The sequence below is a fragment of the Salminus brasiliensis genome, chromosome 2, assembly GCF_030463535.1.
Source record: "Salminus brasiliensis chromosome 2, fSalBra1.hap2, whole genome shotgun sequence".
In the NCBI taxonomy this organism is placed as follows: Eukaryota; Metazoa; Chordata; class Actinopteri; order Characiformes; family Bryconidae; genus Salminus; species Salminus brasiliensis.
This window is the reverse complement of record NC_132879.1, coordinates 22,009,832-22,036,423: the sequence shown is the minus strand read 5'-3', so window position 1 is coordinate 22,036,423 and position 26,592 is coordinate 22,009,832. Positions and strand designations below refer to the sequence as shown.

Below are 26,592 nucleotides of genomic sequence, written 5' to 3'. Positions count from 1 at the left end.
ATAAAATGTGTGATATGGGCCCTCTAAAACGCTCAGCTGTTTAGATACTGTAGGCTTTATTTAATTTCTCCAGCTGAAAAGACAAGCTGCTGTCCTGCTGTCCAGATTTCCCCACTTTCCAAATTAACTTTAGAATTTCTTTACATACGCAGGTATTTGTGAAACTGGAGTGAGATAATTTCCCTCTACAGGATCATGAACTTTCCTGGATTGAATTGTTCCTGCTTCATGATGTCAAAAAGTGCAATGGCCATACATCACCTACTTCTAACTGTTCCGGACACTACCTCAGGTCATTCTCTTTCATTGCCACCATGTGGAAGAAACTGTCAGCTCTGTGATGACATCTATTTATGGAGTACAGGTATCCATCAGCAGGGCTGTCTGGCGTGTTTTCATCTATCCGAGCGGCCCCAGTGCTTGGAGCTGGCTGATGAAACTGTAACTACAGAGCAAGACACAGAAAGTGAGAACAGCACCTGTTATTCTGCACGGGGAAAAGTGTGAATTGGTGCAGGAGAGAATGCGGACGCTTGCTCTAGGCCCATTTTCATCATGTAGGCAGCTGGTTAACATACACACTTACCACAGTTTGACTTACTTTTTGTGCCGTCACCTATTAAAGTGACAGTTCCTTAAAAAAATCTCTATATTTTTATTTTTCCATTTTATCTGATATTTACTTTTTGTAGGGAAGCTTTAAGGCTAACGTAGCAAAGCCTGTAAACACCTAGGCATCATGAAACTTCATGCCAAATCACATATTTCTCTAAACCCATGTCTAATTGTTATGTAATTGCTTGTGTTTCTTATGTGATTTTTGACACTGTGTAAAATGAAGATGAAAATGTAGGCTGCAATTTTTAGCTACTCAAAAGCTCAACGATATCATACAGTGTAATGGCCGACAGAAGCAAACCAGTTTGAGATTCAAGAAACCTGTCGATCTGCTTTTCATTCAAGCCTCTGAAATCTGTTTTTTCAAAAAGACTTATCGTCTAATCATGATCTCCACGTGCACTACAGGTTATTTTTGGTATAGCAGTGTTGTGTAATCAGAGCGGGCATTGAACGTCCCTAGTTTGAGGAGCGTGAAGGTGTTAGCAGCTGTTGTTATGATAGTCGAGTGTGCTTGCTGCCCGATAGTTCTTTGTAGCTTGTTAAGTTTATCAGTCACTGCCTGTGTTAGCTGGTTAGCACAATTAGCTGCTGCTATGTTCTCTAAGTGATCATTTATTTACTCCATTTGTTTTGTGTTTAGCAAAGTTGGCATAAAGTCTCTAGGCAGCACAGCTTGTTTTTTCAAGCTGTCTGCAGCAATACAGAGCGCTTACCAGCTTCCTCCATGTTGTTTAACCTAACACACGGATGAGGGTGGAGATGTGATAGGAGTAATAGGGTGTCCTGGAGTGTCTCATGCAGACTGACAGGAGATCAGTGTAAAGTGTGAGATGATTTAGGCATGTGATGTGCTCAATGTTATATGCTGGTTATATACTTACCTTACTTGTTACTCATAACTCCAGTGCCAAAGAAGAAAACCTAAACACTGGCATTCGGGATAAAGGGGTGGGGTGTGGACTGTTTAAAAGTCACTGGACGAGTGTAATTTCCTCAATTATTTATATACCCATTATAAGCTGATGAGATCCTAGTCTTCAGAACGTTACAGATATACATCTGCTGTTCCCTCTTCACTCATTTCCCATCATTTTGCTTTACTCCTTGTCCCCACCACCAACACTCTCTCCGGCAGTGTGTGAAACAGACATGGCGAGAGAGGTGAAAATGAGCGATCAGCCAGCACTAGACATGCAGTGTTGTTGCTAATTACAAGAAAGTCGTTTTCGCTTGAGGAACAGACATGAGTCACACAGTCTGACTGCTGCTGCGCATTCTCTCGCTATCCGTCTGTGAGTCAAATCAAAGCATCTATCTTGGATCTTTATCAGCTGAGCGTTGCACCTCTGAGCAAGCACAGCCACCAAGAGATGTCACAGAGGCGGCACGGTCTTCAATATCCCTGCATCCAGCCTTTAATTCTGTGTTCAGTTCTGAAACAGAAGAAACATGTTATCTGTCATGAACATCCTCATTATAGCCTACTTTGAGGAAGCCTCGAGTTCCCAGATTGAATAGCTGATGAAAACGACTCTCCTAGTTAAATGAGGAGCAGATGACAGCTGCATGCTGCAGTTTGTGTTTGTCTATGGCTCAGTTGTGTTATGCTCCCGTGGGCAGATTGATAGATCCCCTCTCTCCCTGCTGAAGTGAAACCACTGACCCTTGGCTAGACGCTGCCTCTGTGAGCTGGTTTTTCATCGCAGGCTTAACGAGCCGTGCCCTTGTTGGCAATTCCCCTCCTCCTTCCTCTTTATTGAGACACTGCCAAGCGCTGCAATTTAGCGAAAGGGCCTAAATTATAATGAAGGGTGTGTGCTGCCGTGCAATGGGGTTTTATTACCAATATTACTATTTTTAGCATGTTATATTCATATTGATCATATTCATATTGTCACTCAAAAACCCAGTATCTTCAGTTTTGCAATTTTTCTCCTTTTGACAGAATGAGAATCTGGCAGTGGTTCTTTACATTGTCTTAAAATATTTCACAATACATAGAAAGATGAATGATGAATGGTCCAATAGAAATACCCCAAAATTACTTTTCACAATTGACATCCATTGAAACTTAAGGTTTTTTTTGTCTTCTCTTGTAAAACTGCAATTTTGGAGATATTTCTGTATAATTAAGCGATTTCTGCATTCACAATGTATTAATGTGCATCCAGTATACCTTAACTGAACACAGGTCAACATTTAAATATTATGACTATAGTTGTTGAAGATTAAACCCACAGTTTATGACCTACTGAACAGTGCAAGGTTCATGGGCCTGTGAGTCACACCCAAAGGGAAGAAAATGAAGTGTAAAAATAATGATGCTTCTTTAGGTTTGAGGAAATGCCGAGTATATGTCACAGCCCGGACCGACCAACCAACCAGCTGTCAGAATCCTAGGAGGCTCCCAACATCAAGTGGGCTGGGGGTATGCAAAAACAAGACTCTCATGCATTCTCACTGTGTCCCTTCTTCAGCACAAATATTTACATTGTCTCCATTGTGGCAAACAAAAACTGCAGCACAGATCTGTGAACTGAGGTCCTCTAAGGACAGTCTTTCATCAGTATTTTCCTAGTTTTATGCACGCTAAATTGGTGTTTGCACTGGCCTGCTGCTGCCTCCCCACATATCTGTGCCGAGAAAACACGTTTCCATGGTTTCCAAGGAGACAAGGACAAGAAAAACTGAGAAAAAAACCCCGACTTCTCATCTGCTGGAGAGTCAGAGATACAGCAGCAACTCTAGAGCAGAGATTCAGATTCCATCAACAGAATAAATTATAGCACAACCACAGCAGGAATATATAATAGTCATCTGCATCTTTCTACAGCAATAAAGCTGAATCCAACACCTCTAGTCTTTTTCTGACAGCGAAAATGCATCCCACAGTATTAGACAGTAGATCTATTGGCATCACTGCCATTCATCTCTCTAACAAAGTCTAATTAGCTTACTCATACTCCGTCGCTGTTTGAACCTGCAGTCCAAGAAGACTGCAAGCTGGGCTAATCCACGTTTCAGCGGAGAGTAAATAACTCTGACAGGAGTGTAAAACCACTCACCTTTCATTATTCAATTTGAAACCTCACTGAAGCTGAGATCTGCTTCCCTTGTCTGAGATTTCATGTTCCCCCCATTATTAGTGTTCTGGTTAGGCGCTGGGTGTTGACAGGCTCAAGTGACCTCATTAATCATTAAATACAGAACAACCCCATGCAAGGCCTCACTCTCTCCCCTGCCCTAATCGAAGGAGCAGATGAAATCTAGCTGATGGAGCACGCGACAGCCCATACTCGGGGGACCAATTTGAGAGACGTGCATGTTCACCATTCGGCCTTCCTTCCCATTCCCAAGATTGACTCAGAGGCCTAATGCCAACCGTTGCCAAGGCGATGAGTGATGCCACCATCTGTCAAGCCCCCCCGCCTTCACCCAATTCAATTCTGCCCCTCAACTTAATTCCTTTGTAATGGATGGATATCCGACATCTTCACTTAGACGAGAGGCAGCAAGAGGCAGACCCTCATAAAAGGTAATTGTTACTGTAAACTCATTTTATTTTCAAGAACAGTCAAAAATGAAATGATTTGATTTATGCATCAATTTTGAAGTTATGTCATGGTGCCTGACCCAAAGTGGACTTTAAAAACAGTCCGCTTCAGTCAGCTTTACAGGTGGAACAGTAATTAACAAAATTAAAAATCTGTTTATTAGCAACACATTTTATCACGCTATATGAATTACATAAAAGGTCCGCCTGCCACACTGGTATTACTGCAGCGTGTAGTGAGATAGGATGTGTATGTGGTTAAAGAGCATTGTCTCCCCCTGTCTGCTGAAGCCACAATCCATCAAGCTGAAGAAAAAGTGAAGTGTCTTTAGGCCACCTGCTAAAACCAAACTTTTTAAACTAGGGACAAATGCAGCAGGGTAATGTCAGGCAAACTGTAAAAAAATATATTTTATATATATATATATATATATATATATATATATATATATATATATATATATATAAAAATAATAATAATAACTATCTGGGTGTAAATAACCAGTGAAGCAAACTGGTTTTCACACTAAGCACAGCTGCACAACCTTCGTTCAGCTTAACCTTCTGCTGCAACAATGCAAAAGCTGAACAAACCACAATCATCTGAGCTGAAGGAGCAGGTCGGTCCAAACACTCAGTCCCTGAACCTCAAAGTCCCCATCCGCCTGTTTAAGCACCCCCAGCTCTTTCTCAGTTTCCTCTTTTAATGACGAACCTGATCTCCATAAAGACTTCAAATGGTCCACCAATGTCTTAAACGACGCATGACTGTCACACTGCTGCACCCATACTCCACCACTCACATCGTACTCCATGGAGGACACCCAATTCTTCAAAACATCCCAATAAAGAAGCCGAAATTTCGTCTGCTTCTGGGCAAGTTTGGTGCACAGTTCAAGAGGTAACTTCTGGCACATGCTGTGGAGAAGGCTATGATGTCCTTGCAGCCAGTCTAGAAGAAAGTCTTGAGCAGCTGCAGTGTCCACATTGGTGCTGTCTTCGACCAAGAGAGAAGCAGCAATGACGTCAGAGAAGTGGTCCAAACCTCCAGCGTCCTGAAGGACAGCGTCCATCAATGTCTTCAGGTAGCTCTCATTGCCTGGACGGCTTTGTATGGAGTGAATGCGCTGTAAAAGCATCAGGCCGTGAACTTGGGTATCAAAGCCCAAGCCGGAGGTTTCCTGCGGTTTCAGTGGAAAGGAGCCCAACACTTTACAGGCTGATTTGCACATAATTAGTCCAGCAAGGTCCGGGTCAGTTTCAGTGTCTGGCTTTGTGTCTCCATCATCATCATCAAACAGTCTGTCAAAAAGGGTTTTAACAACTGAATACGGAGCCAAGGGATTTCTTACCAGGCCGATAAATAACCTGTGGCGGCACTGAGCCAAATCAGCCAGGCTCAGTGGTGTGGAGTGGTGTCCGGATAAAGCCTCCGACAGGCGCTCGTTAGTCAGGCGCAGGCAGTCCTCCAGCACTGGCCGGACGGAGGGGTTAGCGTGGAAGCGACTGTAGATATGTTCGCAGTATTTTGCCCACTGAAACGCCCTGTCCACCGTCTGAGCATCCCATTCACTCACGAACTCCGTCTGCGACACGGCGAGTAACTCCAGCGTGCTGCCCAAGTTCTTCACCACGGCCTCCATGCGGCGCTACACTCCACCGCAGGCTAAGTGGCTAATACCTTCACAACACGCTCAAACTGTGGTCAAAACGCGACTTTTATGGTTCTTAAACACTTTTAACTCGCCTAAAAAAATCGACCAATAAAAATAATTCTTAAAAAAAACCCACAGGCTTGTTAACACTGCTGAAGTTAAAAGAAGCAAGACCACGCGCAGGAGGTAAACAAACCGATTCCCGCCTCTTCAAGTAAAGGCTGAGTGAGGCGGTTTTTCAAAATAAAAGCCTCCTAAGAACATATGTAGGAGCAAATTTTCAGACTATTCTCTTATAATCAAATAAAAAATGACTGATCAAAGCTAAATGAAATGAAACCATATTTAGCAAATAAATAGACCGATCCTCGGATCTTGGCGTAAAGATTTTATGAGCTGCTTGTCAAAATAAAAGCCTCCGCAAATAATCTGCCCGGTGCAAATGACCCCATAACTTGCTTGTAAAACACTCATTTACTTAAGCCCTGACATAAGTTTTACGCAAACAGACACTATCATGTAAAAAATGTCCAGTAAACAATATCACATAAAAAGAAAATATTTTTAAAGTTTTTTAAAGGCTGCACTTTCACTTAAATGATGTAATTCTGTACTCCTTTCAGTCCTTGTCTACAACCGCTAAGCATGACATTTTCAATTAGAAGTTACACGTGAAATGGACAGTCGTGGCTGCCAGCTGGAGGCAGAGAGAGAGGGAAAGAGAGAGGGAGAGAGAGAGAGAGGGAGTGGAAGAATGAACAGTCGAGTGCACTAACACAGCACAAGCACATCAGATCAGCCTCTCCTATCAGCGCCGAGCTACAGACGCTGCTCACAAGAGAGAGCACCCTCAGCACAGAGCACACGGCTGCTCTGCCATGTCAGTGGGACCCCCGCTGCTTACCGTTAACTGAGGGAGCCCGGAGCGAGAGCGGAGGAGAAAAGCATGAACATAGAGAGCCAGAGAGACGCACTGAGCGGGGCAGAGCTTTCTCAGAGAGCGGTGCGGTTTGGAGGTGAGTGCAAGTGCAGAACTGGTAGAGCTGAGATTTAGAGTTTCTTTATTTCTTTATTTTATGTTTGTCTTTTTGAAGAGACAAAATACTGCGTTTAATATTGCTTTATCGATTTATATGTGATGAAATAGTTTTTTATTGCAGCATTTATTTCAGTTTATTTCATTGTTAGCCAATGTAACTAACAAAGTAATAAAAGTTATTATTATTATTATTATTACTTATAAATCATAATGTCTGTCTGAAATAATGTTTTGTTGAAGCATTCTTTTAACTTTCTTAAAAGGGAAGGTTATTAACATTTTTACAATATTTTACAATAAGTTTTACATTTCTGGACTTTGTCCTGTTCATGTTCAGCAATGTGTATTTAAGCTTTAATTAACCTGTAATTGGTCAAAGTAATACTGGCATCCTCATCTTTAATCCAGTCTCCAGCCTTCTCCGTTCAGAGCTCAGTAACAGAAAGGCTTTCTCCTCCTCTAGGTCTAACCTGTCTTCAGGCTGGGTGGTCAAGTACAAATGTGTTGAATATTGCAGCGACTATCGCGTTTGGGAAGCAGTGCATTTTGGAATTTTAACAGCCTCTCTGTAATACGCCATGTCACACTTGTGGCTTGTCTGTAAAAGTGACAGAAATAGCTGCAGCTATGAGGAGAAGATGAGCGTAGCAGCAGCTCTAAAATATTAAAGTTGTAAAAACAGAAGAGGCACAATGCATTGAACACATGCTGTCTTGAAAACAGAATATTTAGCCTTTTTAAAAATCTTTTTTCACTGTTTTAAGGCAGCCGAGTTCTGCGTTCTGCTTTCATGTGAGCAGCGAGCAATTAAGCAGTTATTGTGCATTTAACAATGACAATAAAAGCAGAAACTCCAGTAAAAGGAATTAAACCCAGTCTGTTAAACTGTTTGCTGCGGCAGGTAGTCAGGTAGTAGGACGGTGTCGTCTACATCCTGATGCTTGTTTGAGCAAATTGTGAACTTTGACCTTTTGGAGTGCCTCTTAGATGAGTTTTCAGTTGATATGAATTCTGTAAACAAAGAAAGGAGAGCATGTCTTCTGTGCTCCTCTGTTGCTATGTATTCGTTGGGAGCTCATGAACTGTCTGAAGTAATGAAATAAGAGACTGGAGGCATATTTCCCTTTACCCATTACTGTCCATATCTGTTACAGCTCAAATCTCAAGAAATCGTTCATACTCCATTGTTAATACCAAACATAGTCTGTTGCTCACATAGACTATTACTTTTTAACAAAACAATAGAAAAACATAATTTGCTTGGGAATAAAAAGGGGAAATTTACATGCAATACAAAAACACTTTATTTGAACAAAGCGCTGTACATGATGTAGTCACTTAATTCTAGCTTTTATTTAAATTCAACTAAATATCTATTAAATTCACTTTAATATTCTCCATCCATGTCTCTCATATCAACCCAAAAAATGTAACCAGATCCTAAACCCTTATTGGCCAAATGACACATTTGGTTACTATTTATTTGAGAAGAACTATAACAGGTATCTTTGTCTTGCCCTTGTGTTTTCCCATCCTGGTCCATATCTCTCTGTTGTGCAGAGCACATAAGCACATGGCTCTGTTTATGTTTTTTCCTCTCCGCCTTAACCCCGCCTTGTCATTAGTGTTCCCTCCTGTGCCTCCTTTCTAGGTCTCCCCCTCTTGTTATCTCCTTCAGGTGTTTCTTGTCAGAGTTTGTGTATATACAGTCCCTTTATCGCCCTCAGTGTTCCTGGTCTGGTCTTGAGCATGTGTGTTTTCCTGGTTTGCGGTCTCCTGTCTGTTTGTTTCTGCTTGAGTTTGATTCTCTGGTTATGTTTGTGTTTAGACCGAGTTTTGTTTATTTTGCATCCTGTTTTGCTCTGTTTTGATATTTCTATTAAATTTACCTGCAGTTACCTGCATTTTCCTGCAGTTCTGCAAACTGTGACAAGAACAAACACATCAAACACAAAACACAATATTCTTGGCAAATTCTAATACAAAGTTACCCTAATCAATGTGGCTTGTGCAAAAGGTTAGACATCCTTAGTATTTACAGCGTGGCTGCTATTTAGAAGTGTCAGTTTAGGGAAACTATGAAGGCCCAAGTAAGATCCGGGAATACCAAAACAGAGAGAACAGCATGTGTGCTGGTAATAAAGACAAATTTCCTATAAGCCTGCAGGAAGGTTTAGATGAGCCAAGAGTGAACCTAACATAACCTTCATAGAATAGTCATAAGAAAGTATGCAAATATCCCAGATGCAAATATCAAACTATCTGGTAAAAAGCTGAAGCTGAAAAGAGGATGGCATCTACAACGGGATCATGCTCTAAATCATACCAGTGAGCAAAATCCAACAGGGACTACCTGTAGAGACACAAACCGAACCTTTAGGACTTGCGTTCACAGTCCCTTGACCTGAACATCATAGAACGTTTGTGGACAGACCTGAAACAAGCTGTGCATTAAGACGATCAAAGCATATCTCAGAACTAGAGGCCTTCAGCAAAGAACAACATTCCAACTGCAAGAACTGAAAAACGTTTAGCAGCTGTGATTTCCTTTTTCCTCATCATACTAAATTTAGCTGCTGGACTTACATGGGTTCAAATTTATAAAAAGGGCTGAGAATGCAATATGAACTGGTCATATACAAACAAAAAACACATTAAAAGCTTTATATTGTCTTATTAATATATACTGTGCTCATAAACAATATGTTTAAGCCATTTCTTCTCATGCGAAATATAGAATATGACCTATTAGAGTTTGGTTGACATATTGATTTCTGTCTTTTTACTAATTACTGATTCTGTGAAGCTGCTGTGTGACAACACCAGTTGTCAAAAGCCCTTTACAAATAAATTTGATTTGATTTAATATTCTTTAAATGTTAATATAATATAAACAAACAAATCTAAAAAATATAAATAAAAAATAAATCCTGTTTTGTGTTGTTGAATCCACTGCAAAGGGGCAGTAAGGACAGCAGAAGCACACGGCAGGTTTTGTTCCGATTGGGAATGACACAGCATTCGGCTCGTGTAACTGAAACAGTTTTGTATTGCACAGGAAAGCATGCTCTGGAGCCTTTCTCTTACTGTTTCCTCTCTCTCTGTAAGTTAAGGTCAGTGCTAAAGGTTAAAGTTTGGCCTACAGGTATACAAGACAGTCTCATTTTTCTTTTTTAACTAAATATACATTTAAATACATGGCATATTTTGCATTATAGACTACACATTGAATAAGAACCTCTCTAAGGAGATCGATGATGAAAGGAATGTGCTGGTTGTTGTTTAGTCATAGTCTGTTTGCTTTCGTTTTACCCCCTTATTCCGGACCTCAAGGCGCAAACACTGACCTTTGGCCTCCAGCTACTTCTGGCTGCACTCTCCAGTTGCTTGTGTGTGTAGGCTTTTCCCATGGCTCAGTATGTATGTTTATGTTTATATCTGTAGATATTGTATGTAGAGTACAGGACATAAAAATGCTGCTATAGTTGTGTTTAGTGACAGTGGTTTTGCATTTTGGTCTGTGTTCGAATGGTCTGAAGTGAAACTACAAGGTTCACAGCTGAGTTAGAACTATTGTGGATCTGCTGGGTACACACACAAGGGTTTCTAAGTTGTTCTTGATTCTTAAAGGTACAGTTCTAGGAACCTTCAGTTGGTTTAGGACATGTGTGTTACATGGGTTACAATTCTAACATTTTCAAGTTCTTTAAACTCTCACTTTAAATTTCATTAAAAAAAGGTCATTTGAAGAATCATTTGATTGAAAGGTTCTTTAAAGAACCAAAATGTGTTCTTCCATGGCATTGCTTTGAGGAGCTTCTGTATTTTTAAGAGTGTAAGGTACAGGATGTGTATTTATGTTAAACTACTGCTGGTCAGTAGATTTTATGTGAAGAGACAAGTTTACATTTCTCTGTTTGCTTAAGGCAGTAATATTTTCCCCCTGTAACATCCTGCTCCGATACCTATCTATAGTTTAAACTCCTGTCTCATCTTTGAACAAACAAGGATGCAGAAGGTACAGTCATGCCTTTTGAGAAAATACTAGTCTATATGATGTTTGAGCTTTGATATCTTACATAGTTGTATATCAGGAGGCATGTCATTTATTATTGAGCTTTCCTTTAGCTTATCTATAAGAGCAAAGGCTGTAGTAAGATAGACATAGACATGGTGACTCCTTTCCTTTCTGGTATATAAAAAATATATATATATCAAATTTGCAACCAGAGTCTACTTAGTAGAGATCAGAGGCGGAGCCAGACTCAGCTACCCACTGGTGGAACCACGCCCATCTCCCAGACCAGGCATGTCCCTTGACAGCCTTTATTGAAATTACAGGGGCAGAAACAAAGCAAATTTCCCCCTGGATACCCAGTTTCAGCCTGATCTCCCAGTGAAAACGGCCACATTGGTCATTTTTTACTCTCTTGTAAAACGACTCATTGCAACGTTCAGAAAAAGTGTGACCTCTGGCAGTGAGGAAAAGACTACAGGTGACTCCTTTGAGTCCTTAACCTACACCTAAATATAACTTTAACATAACCTTAATCTATGCATAATTCTAACCTTAATCTACACCTTAAACCAACCTTAACCTAACCTAAACCTACAACTAAACCTACACCCACACCTACACCTAAACCTAACCTTAACCTACACCTAAACCTAACCTTAACATAACCTTAATCTACACCTAAACCTAACCATAACATAACCTTAATCTACACCTAATTCTAACCTTAAACCTACACCTAAACCTAACCTTAATCTACACCTTAACCTAACCTTAATCTACACCTAAACCTAACCTTAACCATGGTGTAATGATGACTCCTTACTGCTCTTGACTTCATGTTGGTCCATTCCTTTCCTTTTCTAAAAATACCTCCCTGATGATAACTCTGGAATTCTGTTTTTGTGACAATTGGTTCTCTGATTCCCTTTTTCCAGGCCATATGATAGGCTCTTTATAGCCCTTTAAACATTTACGGAGAACACTGCAGCATTTATTGAGAACTGTAAAGGTTCTCACATTAATAACACACTAAACAACTGTACAAACAGCATACTGTGTAAAAACTGGCATCATGTTATGAACGAGTAGGCCACTCTGCATTATCCACAGTATCACAGGAGAAACTGAAGCTGACAGTAAGTACCCACAATAACATCATTGTGTATTTAGTCTATGGACCAGCACATGTTTTGCACTACATGGAAAATACAGATTACTTGGGTACTATCCTATAGACAGAATCATTGATCATAAAATCAAAAATGTTGAAAGGCAGATACATCAGTGAGTCTGTGGTCTTGCTTGCATTGCTTGCCAAAATTTCAAACTGCTGCAGCTCCTACCGGCTCCCCACCACCTGCAGGTGCCAACAGTGTGAAACACTCCATGGTTTCTTTTTTGCCAGCATAAGAATATCATCTAGAGTATTTACAGTACACTACACCTCATTGTGAACAAGCCACTTGCACTAAAAGTGGGACGTAAACTACAGACACGTACACTTCTGTTAGTTGTTGTCCAGACTGACAGCTCTTTAGCTCTTTAGCTTTGACTGTCTTATATGTCAGCTGGGTAAAATGGCTCTGTCTGACAGTCAACATATTGTTGTTGTGGCCCTGAATGGCTGGCAGCACAGTGCCCTGAGAAAGCCTTTGTGTTTTCAGGACACACCTGCATGCCAGAGCAGGATTGACCTGCCAAGTAGTGCCCAGTGTGGGCAACACTTCAGTTTCAGTGTCCAGTTTCCACCTGAGGGACATCTCTGATATTGATCTTTTCCCTTTTTTATGCTCGCTCTCTCTCTCTCAGTTTTTCATAGTCTCTCCCCCTCTCTCTTATTTCCCTTTCGATCTATTTCAGTTCTCTCTTTCTTTCCCTGTCTCTTTCTTTCTCTGTTTTTTCCTATCTCTTTCATTCTTTCTCTCTGTTTCTCTCCCCCCCCGTGTTATGTATGAAAGAGCTCCTGTGTATGAGGAGGTTATGAGAAAAAGGATAGTAACACTGTGCTGAGGAATGCTTCGTGTCCTAACACTGACCCACTATTCTTCCTCGCAAAAGGCTTCTAGTTCTGTGACATTCTTGGGCTGTCTTGCATGCACTGACATTTAGGTTGGAGGTCTGTGAAGGTCATGGCAAAACCTACCCCTTTTGAGGTATTCAGTAAATCTTGAGGTGTATTTAGAATCATTCTCTTGCTATAGAAGCTATCCTCTTTTCATATTTAGATGGTGTGATGTTTGCTTCCAGAATTTGCTGGTATTTTACTGAACCCAATCTTCTCTCTAGCAGTGAAGTGGTACCTGTGCCACTGGCTGCAACACAAGCTTAAAACATGATTAATCTACTCCCATGCTTACTAGTTATATTTTGGACCTTTTTCTTCTCCGAACAAACTTTTGCTCGTTACATGCAAAAGGTTCTACTTAATCAGTGAACAGGACTTGCTTACAAAATGCATCAGGGCTGTTTAGATGCCTTCAAAAACGTAGGATCCTAATCCTACTTAAAATATTGAAAATTATGTTTTGTCTTGAATTGAATGCCCTTTAGAGAACTGTACTCTAAAAGGCATAAGTTTATCTACTTACTTAATTGTTCACAGGGGTGCTCAAACTTCTGCTCACATCTGTACTGCCATTCCATGCACAAGGACAAGTGAACAGTCATTTAGATGGCTTCCTCTTTATGCTGTGTGATTGACATCAGCCCACCAGAAAAAAGACAGAGGGTCATTCGCTTAAATGACCTCAACTCAAAGTCACAACTAACTTTGAAATAGCTTGTTAGAAGACATACTCAGTTCTAGTTCATCACACAAACACGTTACTGTGTGAAGGCCCTTTGAGTTAGGAGAGGACTACACGTTCCTTCAGAGGAGCCATTGTTGGATCTAGTCCTCAAAATTAGAAAGAAAAAAAATTGGGGGGAAAAAATCGTATGAAAGTGAGACTTAACCTGGAAAGTGATGAGAGAGCTGAGGAGGAAGGCCAAGGCCTATGAAGCAAGAGGAGGAGTGAGAGAGGATGATCAGAGGAAAGAAAGCTGTGGTGATAGCCATGGGAAAGTGAAAATGGTTCAACAGAGGCCCTTCAGGGAAGTGCACTCAGAGAGCAATGAAACGTGCTCTCAGACCGTGACCTCTGTGTGGCCCTCATGGTGGCTTTCACACTCTGTTCAGAACTATTTTCCTTTCTCTGAGGATTACAGACCTGGAACTGATGTTTTAAAAAGTGTAACACTTTTCAGAGAAGCTTTGCAAGCCAGGCGTTTGTGTAAATCCACAAATTAAGTGGGTGTACAACTAAATATAGCATAAAATCATGCTTGTATGTGCTTTATTTATTATGATTATTATGAATTTGTGCTGTAGCCACTGTGACAGAAATTATTCTACATTATCTAATGGGTTTCTTCTCTCCCTCTCTTTCTCTCTCTCTCTTGCTTCTGTCTCTCTCTCTAGGTCAGTGAAGACCTAGGTGCAGGAGCGGCATGTGTAGCTTGCTGAGCCCTAAGCAGCAGCCGGCTGGCCCCGGCCTGACAGACCTGCAGCAGTACAGCCAGTGGCTGGCCAGCAGACATGAGGCCAGCTTACTGCCTATGAAAGAAGACCTGGCGCTCTGGCTCACTAGTATGCTAGGTAAGCAGGGGTCGGCAGGGCTGGATGTGTAGGCAGTTGTGAGTTCCTTCCTTATGGTTCCATGATGTTCATCTGTGGAAATTTCCGATATTCATATTGGAGGCCTAGATAACTGAGATTGTCATTCAGGCCTTTTGGTCACCATATGGGTACGCCATACTTGAAGCTAAGCAAGTAAGAAATGACCCTCAACAGTTTACAAAGATAAAGTCCTAAGAAATACAGGCCATAGTATACTACGCTTGTTTTTTATGCTTAAAACCTACTAACCTATGTCCAGGATATTGTACATAATTTGCGGGAGTCAGGGAGCCGCTATCAATTTGCAGGAGACTCCTGTGTTTTCCGGGAGAGGTGGGATGTCTGAATAGGCAACGTTGGAGCGGTGTCCATAGTAGACTCTCTATTATCTATAACCTCGCTTAGACCTGGTTACTTTATGTGCATAGTATCTGGATTGTATCCTGATCAGTTTTTAGCCACATGCATTTACACTTGGTAGAATGCTGTGTGGGACGAAATGTGCAATTTCAATTACTAATAATTATGCAATTATTACTGGTGTTTCAGGTGTACTGGGAGGAGTACACGTTTACCCTGTGGTAAAAATCTTCATGAAGTCAGTATTGATGGATATTAGATTACTAGTCATTAAAACAAAAGAATGAATTGAAGAAGAAGAAAATAACTAATGAAATATGACTTCTAGTGTTTGAGTAAAATTAGTTAATTGAATTCAGAATTGCTCCATTATTCTACTGGCATGTCATACTACTCAGTCATCTCTGTGGAACTTGGATTACTCCAGTAGTGGCATTGTCCCTTGTCCCAGTGTCCGTATCACTTCTGTCAATAAAGCATTTGTCATTAATGTGTCTGACTGTGTCTGACTTGCTATGCAAGTCAAGGAGGAAGCGTTGAAATGGAATCCAGTGTTCAGATCATTTGCATAGCTTACAAGGTTACATGGGTTGTGTGTGGACATCCTTTAGGTCAGTAGGTTGACCTTGGACAATCCCTTCTAATGTATAACTTGTTTGTACATGTGTGTGGCCTTGTTTCCACACATTTCCCAGCACTTACGCAGTGTTTGGGCTGCGCTCAACCCCAGTGGTGATTCAGGAGCATTACACAGATTACGAGAATAAGAATTGTGGTGTGTCATGGTTTTGGACCGGGTTGTCTTGTGTGCTCGCACGTGTTTGTGTGTGTGGAGTGGGATGTCCATGGAATGTCTGGCAGCGGACAGTTTGTGCACAGCCAACAGAAGCAGAAGCAGTGCCTCTGGTCAGCCTGGAGCCACAGCGGACCACGCAAACCACTCTCTGCTCTCATCTGCACTGCAAGTGCCTTCTTGAACCTTTAAACTCATTAGTGGTGTGTGTGGCTACCTCTAACGGGACATAAAGACAGATATCTGTCTTCAGATGTGTGTAAGGAGTGTGATGTGTGAGCACAGCTGGGGCAGCTACTGCCGCTCAGTGGGGGACACTGCACAGAAGTGGCAGATTTCCTGTCCGTATGTCGGCTCAGCTGCTTTGAATTTACTTGATTCAAAGGGTGTATTATTTCTATAATGATAAAGTATACTATAGGAATACTGGCCCTATGTCATATAGGAATATAAGGTGTAGCAAAAAGGCTACACCAGCTTTGCTTATAATGATTGGTCCTATTGCCCTTGTAAATTGAACAAATCCCAGATAGGAAAACATATGTCAGAATCTTCATGAAAACTGCGCCAGTGGGTTTTAAGAAGTCATTTCTTGTTAAGAAGGCTTGGTGAATCAGGCCTACTGTTACTACTAGAAGTAACTATTAGAAAACTGTCTGATGGAATGTATATTATTTGCCATTTGTATGACATTACATTCAGTTTACATTTATGGTATTTGGCCAATGCTCTTATCCAGAGCAATTTACATCTGAATCATGTTGCACGGGTAGGCAAATGTAGTCTTAGGAGTCTTGCCAAAGACTTATATTGGTTGGAGTGTGGTTTGTTTGCCAGGCCAGAAAATCAAACCCTAATCTACCACAAGGAGGGTGGTGTTACCCACTACATTGCACCAACTGCTACACCAGTTCATCAGTGGGTAGTGTGATTTCACAATCATTATGGCAACCAACTATGCCAACTATGTTAGGCTTTTTTGAGTATATAATGCTTCAGTAAAATTCTTTATGGATTCTTTAAGGTTCTTTACCAAAAGCAATGGTGCTGTATAGAACTATGACAACTCAATAAAACATTTGAATTCCCAATTGGTTAAATTAATGTTCATATATAATAAAAACATCTTATAGATGGTTCTTTAACCTCTTAAATCCCTCTGAACCATGAGTGGTTCCTGGCTTTTTCACCCACTGTTATGACTTAGGAAGAACTATATCATAAAAAGTGTCCTATTTGTCTCTTACTTGTTTATGTATTTAGACCAAGTATAGAGATCTAAACAACAAGATATGCACGGATTCACAGTCTAATTAATTTATGGGCTTTGGGCTTTATTTTTGGGCTTTAAACAAAGTGGGGCAAGCTTATATGGGGGTGCGTTAAGGGAAATGAATTGACAAGCAGGTACAAACAGCAATTTGAATGATAGACAGTATAATAAACAATATGATAATATAAACCTTTTTAAAATAGTAAATAAAACACTATTTGTTTATCTTCAGACTTTTACAGTTTTTACATTTTTTAAATTCACTTATAAACACAGCAAGAATCTTTTGCAATACATGAAAAAAGGACTTGCTAGGACTCCCACATCACACAATGCTACTAATTCTGGGAGAATTGCGTGTAAAAGCTTGTATGTGCTTCCTCTGCAACATCATTGGACAGCTAAATGCCCTTGGAGGAGAACACTAACTGCTGGTTCTGCAAAGGCTGGCATCCATTGATAGTTAGCCAATGATGAGGGGAGATCACGCAAACAGAGTGAGTCCAGTTGCGCTCGGACTCTTGGCATCACCAGAGATTAAACCGGTGAGGATTAGGGCCAGTGCTTAGACATTTGCACCAGTCCTTCTCATATTATGTCTTGAAATGTGCCGCTATTCATTACCTTAAAACATATTAAGTATTGTGAAAATACTGATATCTCAATATGATAATTCTGCACAACCTTAAGGCATTTTTGGTAATGTACAGTGCTTAGTTTGGGTCAAATACTGTTTATTGATAAACTATTTTTGTATATATCAGAGGTTGCCAGTGGAGACTTTTGGTTTTCTGTGCCACATTTTGTGGGAGGGTTTATTTTTGCTTCACTGTATGGAGACTAAGTGGAGGAGAGGTGGAGAGAAGGCGGGAGGAGAACGGAGGGGATTTCACAAACTCTCAATCTCTCCCTGTGCTGGCCTGGTTAACCACATTTGGAACTCATTAAAACATCTAAACCCCCCCTACCGCTAATGCGCCCCCCCCCTTTTAAAAAAAGAATAGATGAAAAAATATTCTCTTTCCACAGACACCCCCAACCCCCTGCCACCACCTCCGGTTTCAGGGTGATCTAACTGAGAAGGAATGGTCGTCTGGAAGCCAGTCAAAAGCAGCAGCCACATGTTGATCAGCGTAGTATCTGCGTGGGTGCAAGTGTGTGTGTGTACGTGTGTGTTATCGGGCTACTATGCAAAAAGCGATCAGCTGTTTCCTGCTGAAGCGTCAGCATTGCTGTTTGTGCTCATTGCTCTTCATTGGAACACATGTTTATCAGTTAACCTCAGAGCTTGGCCCACCTTGGTCTGCAGTAATCCACTGGCTCTCAGTAACTCTTCACTCATACACAGAGCAATTCATTAATATATTACAGGCTCTGAACAGTACTTTACTCAAGTAGGGCCCAGATCCTTCATTTTTTTCTGAGGTCCACTTTGTCGTGGTTCGTTTTTGTAGGACAATTTTCCAACTTCTTTTATGACTTAGAATTACAAAGGCTGTTTTTGTTACTGTGCCGTTTAGACTGATATATCATCGCTGTCTGGAGAAGGTTTTTTTTCCATCATTTGAATAAACCAACTGTCTTTTACACTGTGTGAACTTTCTGTGATGAATTGAACAGCAGAAGTGGTTTCGCTTTCTGCTGTAAAGTTACCCCCGTGTTTCTAGATACCTGTTTTTGTGAGGACAGGGAGGATATGTAAAGATCTGTATTTTGTCTAAATGATCTGTATTGTGCTCCATTCATAGCGCAGTTGAGGCTGCGTCTCTCGCAAGAACATTAGTGTATATAAGTTGTGTATAATGTACTGTAGTCTGAAATAGGCAGATATATGGCCATTTCTTGATGTTTGTGACATTTCTTGCAGCTTAGTGCATGGGCTGGTTAGACTGGAGTGGGAATGGTGCATTTAGAAACGTTTACAATCTTTACAAACGTGGTGTTGGCCCTTTAATCCAGCACACCAGTGAGCTCTGTTTGACCAAATAATGCTGAGAAATTCAGAATAAAACTTAACAATGTTCAAGCCATGCTTAAAGAATATTAAGTGTCTCTGTGGGGTTTCATTTTGTCTTTCTGTTTCTCTCTCTCTCTTTGTCTCACCCAGGTGTGGAGATCACAGCAGACAGCTTCATGGACAGGCTGGATAACGGCTTCCTGTTATGTCAGCTGGCTGAGACGCTGCAGGAGAAATTCAGGCAGAGCAACGGGGACCTATCTCCACCGGGCAAGGTGATCACCCTCCTAATGTCCATTTATTCCAGTATGTGAAGCCCAGAGAGCTCTCTTTCAGCCTTCATCCACCAGACCCACCTGTTTCTATCTTCTGATAGTTTAATTCCAGAGCAGAAATTCTTTTACTCACTACTGTGCTTCTTAATGTGTGATTTCAGTCTTCATTTCTTCTACACTTCTAAAGATACATGGTCCTGAATGGCCCCTGTATTGGACATGCAGATCCAGGAAAAACCTTAAGTCCAGCTCTTTTGACCACCCTCTATTAGTCAGCTATTTAAACATTTCAGAAATACAGATCATTTTTGGCTAAAAATTTGAGGAATCAGTGATATCATGTTGCCGCAATTTTTGGCCTCCACATCCTAGACCAGGAACTTGCATGCCTTTCGTGTTAGTGCTCATGTGCACTGTCCTCAACCCTAGGAGAAACTGAAACACAGGCAAAACACTAGTAGTCAGATGGCACTGGACACTGTCACCCTCACAATCTCACAGACAATCATGTACAATCTGCCTAGAATGTTCCTAGAGTATCTAGGTGCCGTGCAGTGATGATGGAACCAGGCAGAGCCGAATGGGTTTCACTTCTGCTGGAGTGAGTCTTTAAGCAACAGCACATTCAGTCCTGTTTTACAAAAGAGTTTAAGTTGTGGCTCCTTGTTTCCCCTAATGCCTAAATTGACTCATTTCACAAGCCTACACACACAAGCTATAGCAGAAGTGTGACATTACATATTCATGCTTCAGCTTCCTGCAAAATCCAAGGTTTCACTCCATAGCGCTTTATGGAAATTTGACTTTTTCCATGCCAAGATCCATCCAGTGCAGTGATGGATTTTATGAATCTAACAGCAACAGCATTGGTGGACTCATTGCATGTCTTGGATGACTGCAGCTTGCCTTCTCAAGTCTGGTGTGTTTTTCAAGCTTAAGAAGACTGGACTGATCCCAGTGTCTCAGTTTCAGGTGCCTGACATGAGATGTGTGTGTATGTAGTATTTGGACTTTGTTGTGCAGCACTCTTTCACACAAAGACTTTTGTCTGAAGTCGTGGCCACTTGCCATGTCCTCCCTAAAACTTGCCATTGTGGGACGGTGAACTTCGGAAAAATGCTGAGCGTGCTGATTTATACAGAGCCGGCTAACGATAGCGAGGAGTCGTTAACTTTTTCTCCAAAACTCCCCCAGATGGGAAAGGCATTAAGTGCAGGAGATTTTTGGTGGTAAATTAAGAAAATATTTCTGCTTTTGTTGGCTGAGGCCCAGCTTCTTCAGAGTCTTCATAATGGGCTTTTTTTTCTGGCTGGTTATGACTCCCTACAGTTCAACTAATAGAGCCCCTCAAGAATAACAGTGTAGAGGAGCCACACCATTCACATCATTACTACACCATATTATATCACATTTACTCTACCTTTATATCCCAATGCAGCCAGTTATCAAAGCTTTCTTTTACATGCCCTTCAATGATCTGACTATGACTATGTAGGCGCAAAGCTGATGACTGTTTTAATGAGAGAGCTTGATAGTAATATTTGTTAGAGAGACCCTGTTTAAAAAATATCATAATTTATACAGTACATGAATATGCCCTGTGGCTCCTCGGGGGTCCCAGGATTCGTTCAGTCACTATAATGGAAGGAAAGTAGTGATTACATGAAGTCATGCATGACTAGTCTGAATAGCAGAGAAATTAAGGATGTAAAACTTTCTGTTACTTCATAAACCTCAGAAGTCGTATTTAAGCATCTCCTTTTTTTGCCATTTTTCACTTTTTGACATAATTTGAATTATAGCTGGGCAATTTGAGAATATTTTATCGCATCATGATACATTTTGTTATCTAGTTACACAATATGCTTTTATGAGTGTATACGTAAGTATCGTCAGTGCTTAAAGAACACTGACTAACTGCACTTTTCATTACAAAGAGTGTAATCAGTCTTATTTAATTCAGTAGGGTAAAGCATATTTAAGGTAAATCATGGTACTATGGGAGATTATTAGGATAGCAGTTTTATTTTAGGCTGTTGGTGCATTTTGTCTACATGATAAAATATTGCGATAAATATCGTACAGCGTAAAAAATATATTGATATAGTGATATATTTTTTTTCCATATCACACAACTCTAATTAGAATCTGTTGTGTTTTATATTGTGTCAAACATTCATGATGAAAGGATCAATAGAAATGCTCCGAAATGACTTAAATGCTTCAAACTAAATAAGGTATTTTACATAGACTTCCACTGAAGTTAAGAATTTTTTTTCCCATCTCCTGAACAGACTAGCAGTTTGGAGATATTAATGATATGCTACTTTACAGCCAAGTTCCAAAAAATATAGGAGCTACAGAAAGTTATTTGAGTGATGCAATAGAAGAGCCACTTTTGGTTTCATAAAGATTATTTGATATTATTTGATAAAGAAGTTTTTTGGGCCTTTTAAAGGTTCTTTACACTCAAACATGGTTCTTTAAAAAACAAAAAGTGGTTCTTCTGTGGCATCGCTCAAAGAAACATTTGTAGCACCTTTATTTTTTTTAAATACTGTACAGTATTTTCATACAGTTGATGTACACAGATTTACTTCCAACATTAAACTTTAGCCGTTAGTAATAGTTTCATCAATCATGATGCTGACTATTATTTTTGCCCTGATGATAAAAAAAGGTGTTAAACAGGGCTGGAATGTTTCCAGGTCTGAGAAATTTGTTTTGGTGATCATAGCATGGGCAGGGAGTTTTGGAAATGATCAAGCTAACACACTCACACCCACTTAAAAATCACAATCTTTATTTGATTATACATATATCCATACAGATGTTCTACTTATAGTGGTTTTTGCACACCACTGTATATCATCATTTATTTTGCAGAGAAAGAAGGAGAGAGGGAGAGAAAAAGAAAGGAAGAAAGGGAGAGGACAGATGTGTGGAAATATGTGAAGTCATGGCTCCTGAGGGACAGAATGAGAGAGAAATAAGAACGAGAGAGTTGGAATGCTGGAGTCTATTGATCATGCAGACCACAGGAGAATGGGATACAGAATCTAAAAGCAAGAAAGGGATTTGACATAGGTGTGAATGTGTGTGCGAGAGATCCAAATAAAATAAGGAATGAAATGACATGGTTCATGTGAACATACTGTATACTTATCTACATTTTGAAATCTCACTGTTTACTGGCAAAAGGGTCATTAGAAACCAGTATATATATTGGTAAAGTCACACAACATGATGTCCTGACAGAACTTCAGAAGGCGCTCAGGTATTCATTGGCCCAACACAGTGCTCCTCTTGTCTCTGCTTCTCACTCCGGCTGAACTGTTTATTATGTAATGACATATTTTATACTTCATGCCATACTTCATTTTCCAGCATCATGCCTCATTTCGGTCAATAATTTGATGTAGTAATGGCAGGACTCTTTTCAGGCCTAATGGGCCGACTATAAATGTTTATGTTCTAACATTAAAGCTACAGTGGAATGCATTACTTGGCATCTGTTATGTAAAGATGTAGCTATAGACAACCGCATTATAATAAGCACACTAAAAGCTGTGCCCATTATGGTAGTACCCAAGTTGGTATACGCTGCCAACACAGCAATTTGCTGATATAAGAATATATTTAGGAACACAGCTTTATGTTCATCAAAGTGTCTTCCATGGTATTCATTAAAACATAGTCTTTGATAGACATATATGGGCACTGATATTAGCCTTATTTATTCCAACTTTAATAGAATATAATAGACCCCCAAAATGTGCATCTAGCCCACTAGCGAAAGATATTGAAAGCTGTGAAACAATAAAACACAACAGCAACTTGAGGAGATTATGGTATTTTTGGTCTCTCCAACATCCACTTCCTTAAAACAAAACTTGACTACCTCAGTCTAGAGTGAACCAAGCGTTGCGAGTGGGTATCTGATCTAGCAACGATCCTTTTAGCTAGCTAACTGCACACTGTTCCGAAAGGACATGGAGAGGACAGTAACACTATCTGGTAAAACTCATTTATGATTACAAAAAATAAGCTCCTGTAAGCTGATGTGGTGCCGTAAACCAGTCCACACAAATCATCATGTCCTTTCACAAGTTCACCATACATGGAAAGTCTCCCTGTTTCATTTGATTAGAAAATAACAGGGTTGTAAAGAGGCTTGTAAAACCACATCTGGCCTTTTTTCATGAACAAGGTAACAAGATAAAATTTGTCGATGAATCGAGACATTGGGGTGTTTGTATACATAAATAAGCATGCACATACTACTTTCATTGCTTGTCTTTTTTAATATTATTTTATTATTTTCATTTATTTACTGTTTGTTTCATCATTTCAATTTATTTTGGTTGGTTTGTTGGAGCGGGATGGGGCATCAACTACTTTGTGAATATCTGAAGTATGTACTAACCATGGCTTTATAAAGAAAACAATTGCAATATATATATATATATATATATATATATATATATATATATATATATATATATATATATATATATATATATGGAATATACAGAATAAATGCATATGGTACCAGAAATTGGCCAGATCAACATCCTAAAGTTTCTTAGACAGTTTTAACAGTGCAGTTTTATAAATATGAAACATTGCATTAAAACTAAATTACAATCCCCAATTACAAAATAATAATAAAAATATATATATATATATATATATATTAATATATATATATATTATATATATTAATATCTTTAATTTCTGAAGTTCCCCAGTTATCGCAAAGAAAAAGGTTCAATTATATACAGCCTTATATATGGTATATTATTGCCATTATTGCCATTATTGCCACTACCAAAAGCAGCATTTTCATTTATTACACATTACATTTATGTAACTGTCCTTAAACATTTGCCTGACCGCGTACCTACATTCAATCTAAGCGAAATAATAAACATTGGAGGCACTGAACACTTGAACGCATATACTGATGCTGCTGTAGAAGACTGTGGGGGAGCCTGAGTAATAGTTCTGGAGAAAAAAAGCTGGAGAAACATCTGATCCACTGTAGACTTCCATTCTTCCAGCATGACATCACCATACCTATCACAGACTCAGACACACATATCCTGTATGAAAGCACATGCTGCATAAATCTCACTGCGTGAGAGTAAGTGCTGTATTTAGTGACATTATATATCGTTTTGGATGCCAGCACTTTGCACGTCTGCATCTAGTCAAGTCTGCATTGCTCCATTGATCTCTCTGTCATGTTCAGTATCGATCTGTGAGGAGAGGGTGGGTGTTTTCCCTGGCTTTTTAAACAGAGCTGTTGGATAACAGGAAAGAGATCAGGCAGTGATCAGACCCTGAGAAAGAGGGTGAGAACCACAGGGTTACAGGGTGACGTCTGCGTAGCTAATGTCTGTGGAGGGTAGGGGGGAAGGAAAACAGGAAGGAGAAGGTGGGAAAGGAGGAGGGGGAGAGGGAATATGAGAGAGGTAGGGAAGGGAATTTCTAATGTTTCTAATGATCTGCAAATCCAGGTTGAAGCTGAACTGGCGAGAGGCAATAAAGCTCTCACCTAAATGATTTGGTCCATGACAAGCCCCCATAAGACATGTGGGTTAGTCTTTAGGTGTAGACAGGTTTAAAGGACCCATATCATGGAACACTAAATACTGCTTGCCTTTTAAAGGAAAAGAGTTTCAGGTGCTAGGTAAACATATTTGCCTATTAATTCCAGTGTCGATACGGTTAATATGTGGAAGTATATACTGCTGCTTATTTTGCCTACAGCAGTTGAACAGATCCACTCACACTGAACGCTTGAGAAGTGTTTCAGCATGTACTGCTTTTTAAATTAGTCAAAATTCAGGGCAGTCATCAGCCAATCAAAACAGACACTTACATAAGTCAGTCTTAAAGGCACAGTAACAAAAACAGCCTGTTTGTTTCTTAGTGATAAAGAGAGGAGGGAGGAGGGGGGGGGGTTGAGATGTGAACTTGAGACTGGAAGGTTGCGGGCATTCACAATTGAGGTGCCTGTGAGCAAAGCACCCATCCCCCCTGTTGCTCCCCAGGCACTGAGATGGCTGCCCATTGCTCTGGGTGTATGTTTTCACTGCCCTAATCACTAGAGTGAGTGTGTATGTGTGTTCACTGCCACAGAGAGGTTAAAAATGGAGGTTGAATTCCATTGTCCTGCTCTGCAATGACAGTAAAGTTTGCTTAATCATCAGATTAACATAATATACTATAGGCCCTGTAATGCAGTACAGTTTAACTTAAAGTCTGTTCTGTATTTATGTCATTTTCATTACGGATGTTTTGTGGTTTCACAGTAAAGGTTGGTGCTGTTTACTGTTTGCTGTTCACACCCTTTGATTAGGCTGAACCCATGGCTGACGCTAAACGTTTTCTTTGCAGCCGATCCCCAATCGAAGGATCCCATGCAGAGCAAGCGCTCCATCCGGCTCTTTTTTTGCCCGGGATAACACTGCTAATTTTTTGTCGTGGTGTCGAGAGGTGGGCGTTGGAGAGACCTGCCTGTTTGAGTCTGAGGGGTTGGGTAAGTAAGTAATACTGTATGTACTGTAAAGAACAGTGACAATTCACTGTGAAAATGAAAGAGTCAGAGTCCTGACAGTCCTGAGAGTTAACACTCTTTAAAACTGAAGATAATTAAGAATGTCTGATGTATGAAGCAGATGGACACTAGAGATCACTTAGTCTTTGTAAACATATCAATGGAATCTGAATGAGAGAGTTTATACAGTAAATGGGACTTGATCCAGTCCCAATAGAGCAGTATGATGTTGCTTTGTGCTTGATTGTGGCACGGAAGAAGCCCTTGTAACTCTCAGTCTGAGCACCTTGGAGCTTTCCAGACAGCAGACAGTGAACTAGTGATGAATATGAGGTGAAGAAAGAGAGAAAAGCATCTCCTCTCACCTACACTCCTCTCCTGTGAATGGCCTAATTATGTTACTCTGCCCTCGCCCCTCTGTCTCTCCCTGCTCTTTCTGCTCAACTGTTGTAAACTCTCGGCTTGGCTTAGAAGACACAGGCTTTAGTGTTGAACCTGGTTTTCAGGGTTTTTCTCTTTTTAGCTTCCCAACACACACATCCAAGACAAATGGGGGAGGGGGTGACGGGCAGAGAGAGAGAGAGAGAGAGAGAGGGAGTGAGAGGGAGAGAGGCAGAAGGAGAGGGGCTGACAGTGAGAGGAAGGCAAGACACAGGCAGAGAGAATGTGTGTGTGTGTGTGAGAGAGAGAGAGAGAGAGAGAGAGAGAGAAAGAGAGAGAGATAAAAAGAGAAAGAAGCAGAGAGAGGGCGGAGAGTGAGGAAAGCAAGTGATAAGTAGAGAGACATACAGAAAAAGAATGTGTGTGAGAGAGAAGGTGTGTGTG

General features: G+C 40.4%; 2 protein-coding genes across 2 annotated transcripts in view; one reads left to right on the top strand and one right to left on the bottom strand.

The window, feature by feature from the left end:
* Window positions 1-4,152: 4,152 nt before the first annotated feature.
* On the bottom strand, window positions 4,153-6,049 carry fancf (FA complementation group F). The gene has a single exon (XM_072670584.1). The coding sequence runs from the start codon at window positions 5,815-5,817 to the stop codon at window positions 4,774-4,776; it is 1,044 nt and encodes a 347-aa protein (XP_072526685.1). The 5' UTR covers window positions 5,818-6,049; the 3' UTR covers window positions 4,153-4,773.
* Window positions 6,050-6,761: 712 nt separating this feature from the next.
* gas2a (growth arrest-specific 2a) overlaps window positions 6,762-26,592 on the top strand; it is a 30,813-nt gene continuing 10,982 nt past the window's right edge. Inside the window, exons 1-4 of the mRNA XM_072670596.1 lie at window positions 6,762-6,845; window positions 14,347-14,523; window positions 19,078-19,202; window positions 25,608-25,749. Coding sequence (XP_072526697.1) covers window positions 14,376-14,523; window positions 19,078-19,202; window positions 25,608-25,749 — 415 coding nt within the window. The 5' untranslated portion in view covers window positions 6,762-6,845; window positions 14,347-14,375. The remainder of the gene's footprint in view (window positions 6,846-14,346; window positions 14,524-19,077; window positions 19,203-25,607; window positions 25,750-26,592) is intronic.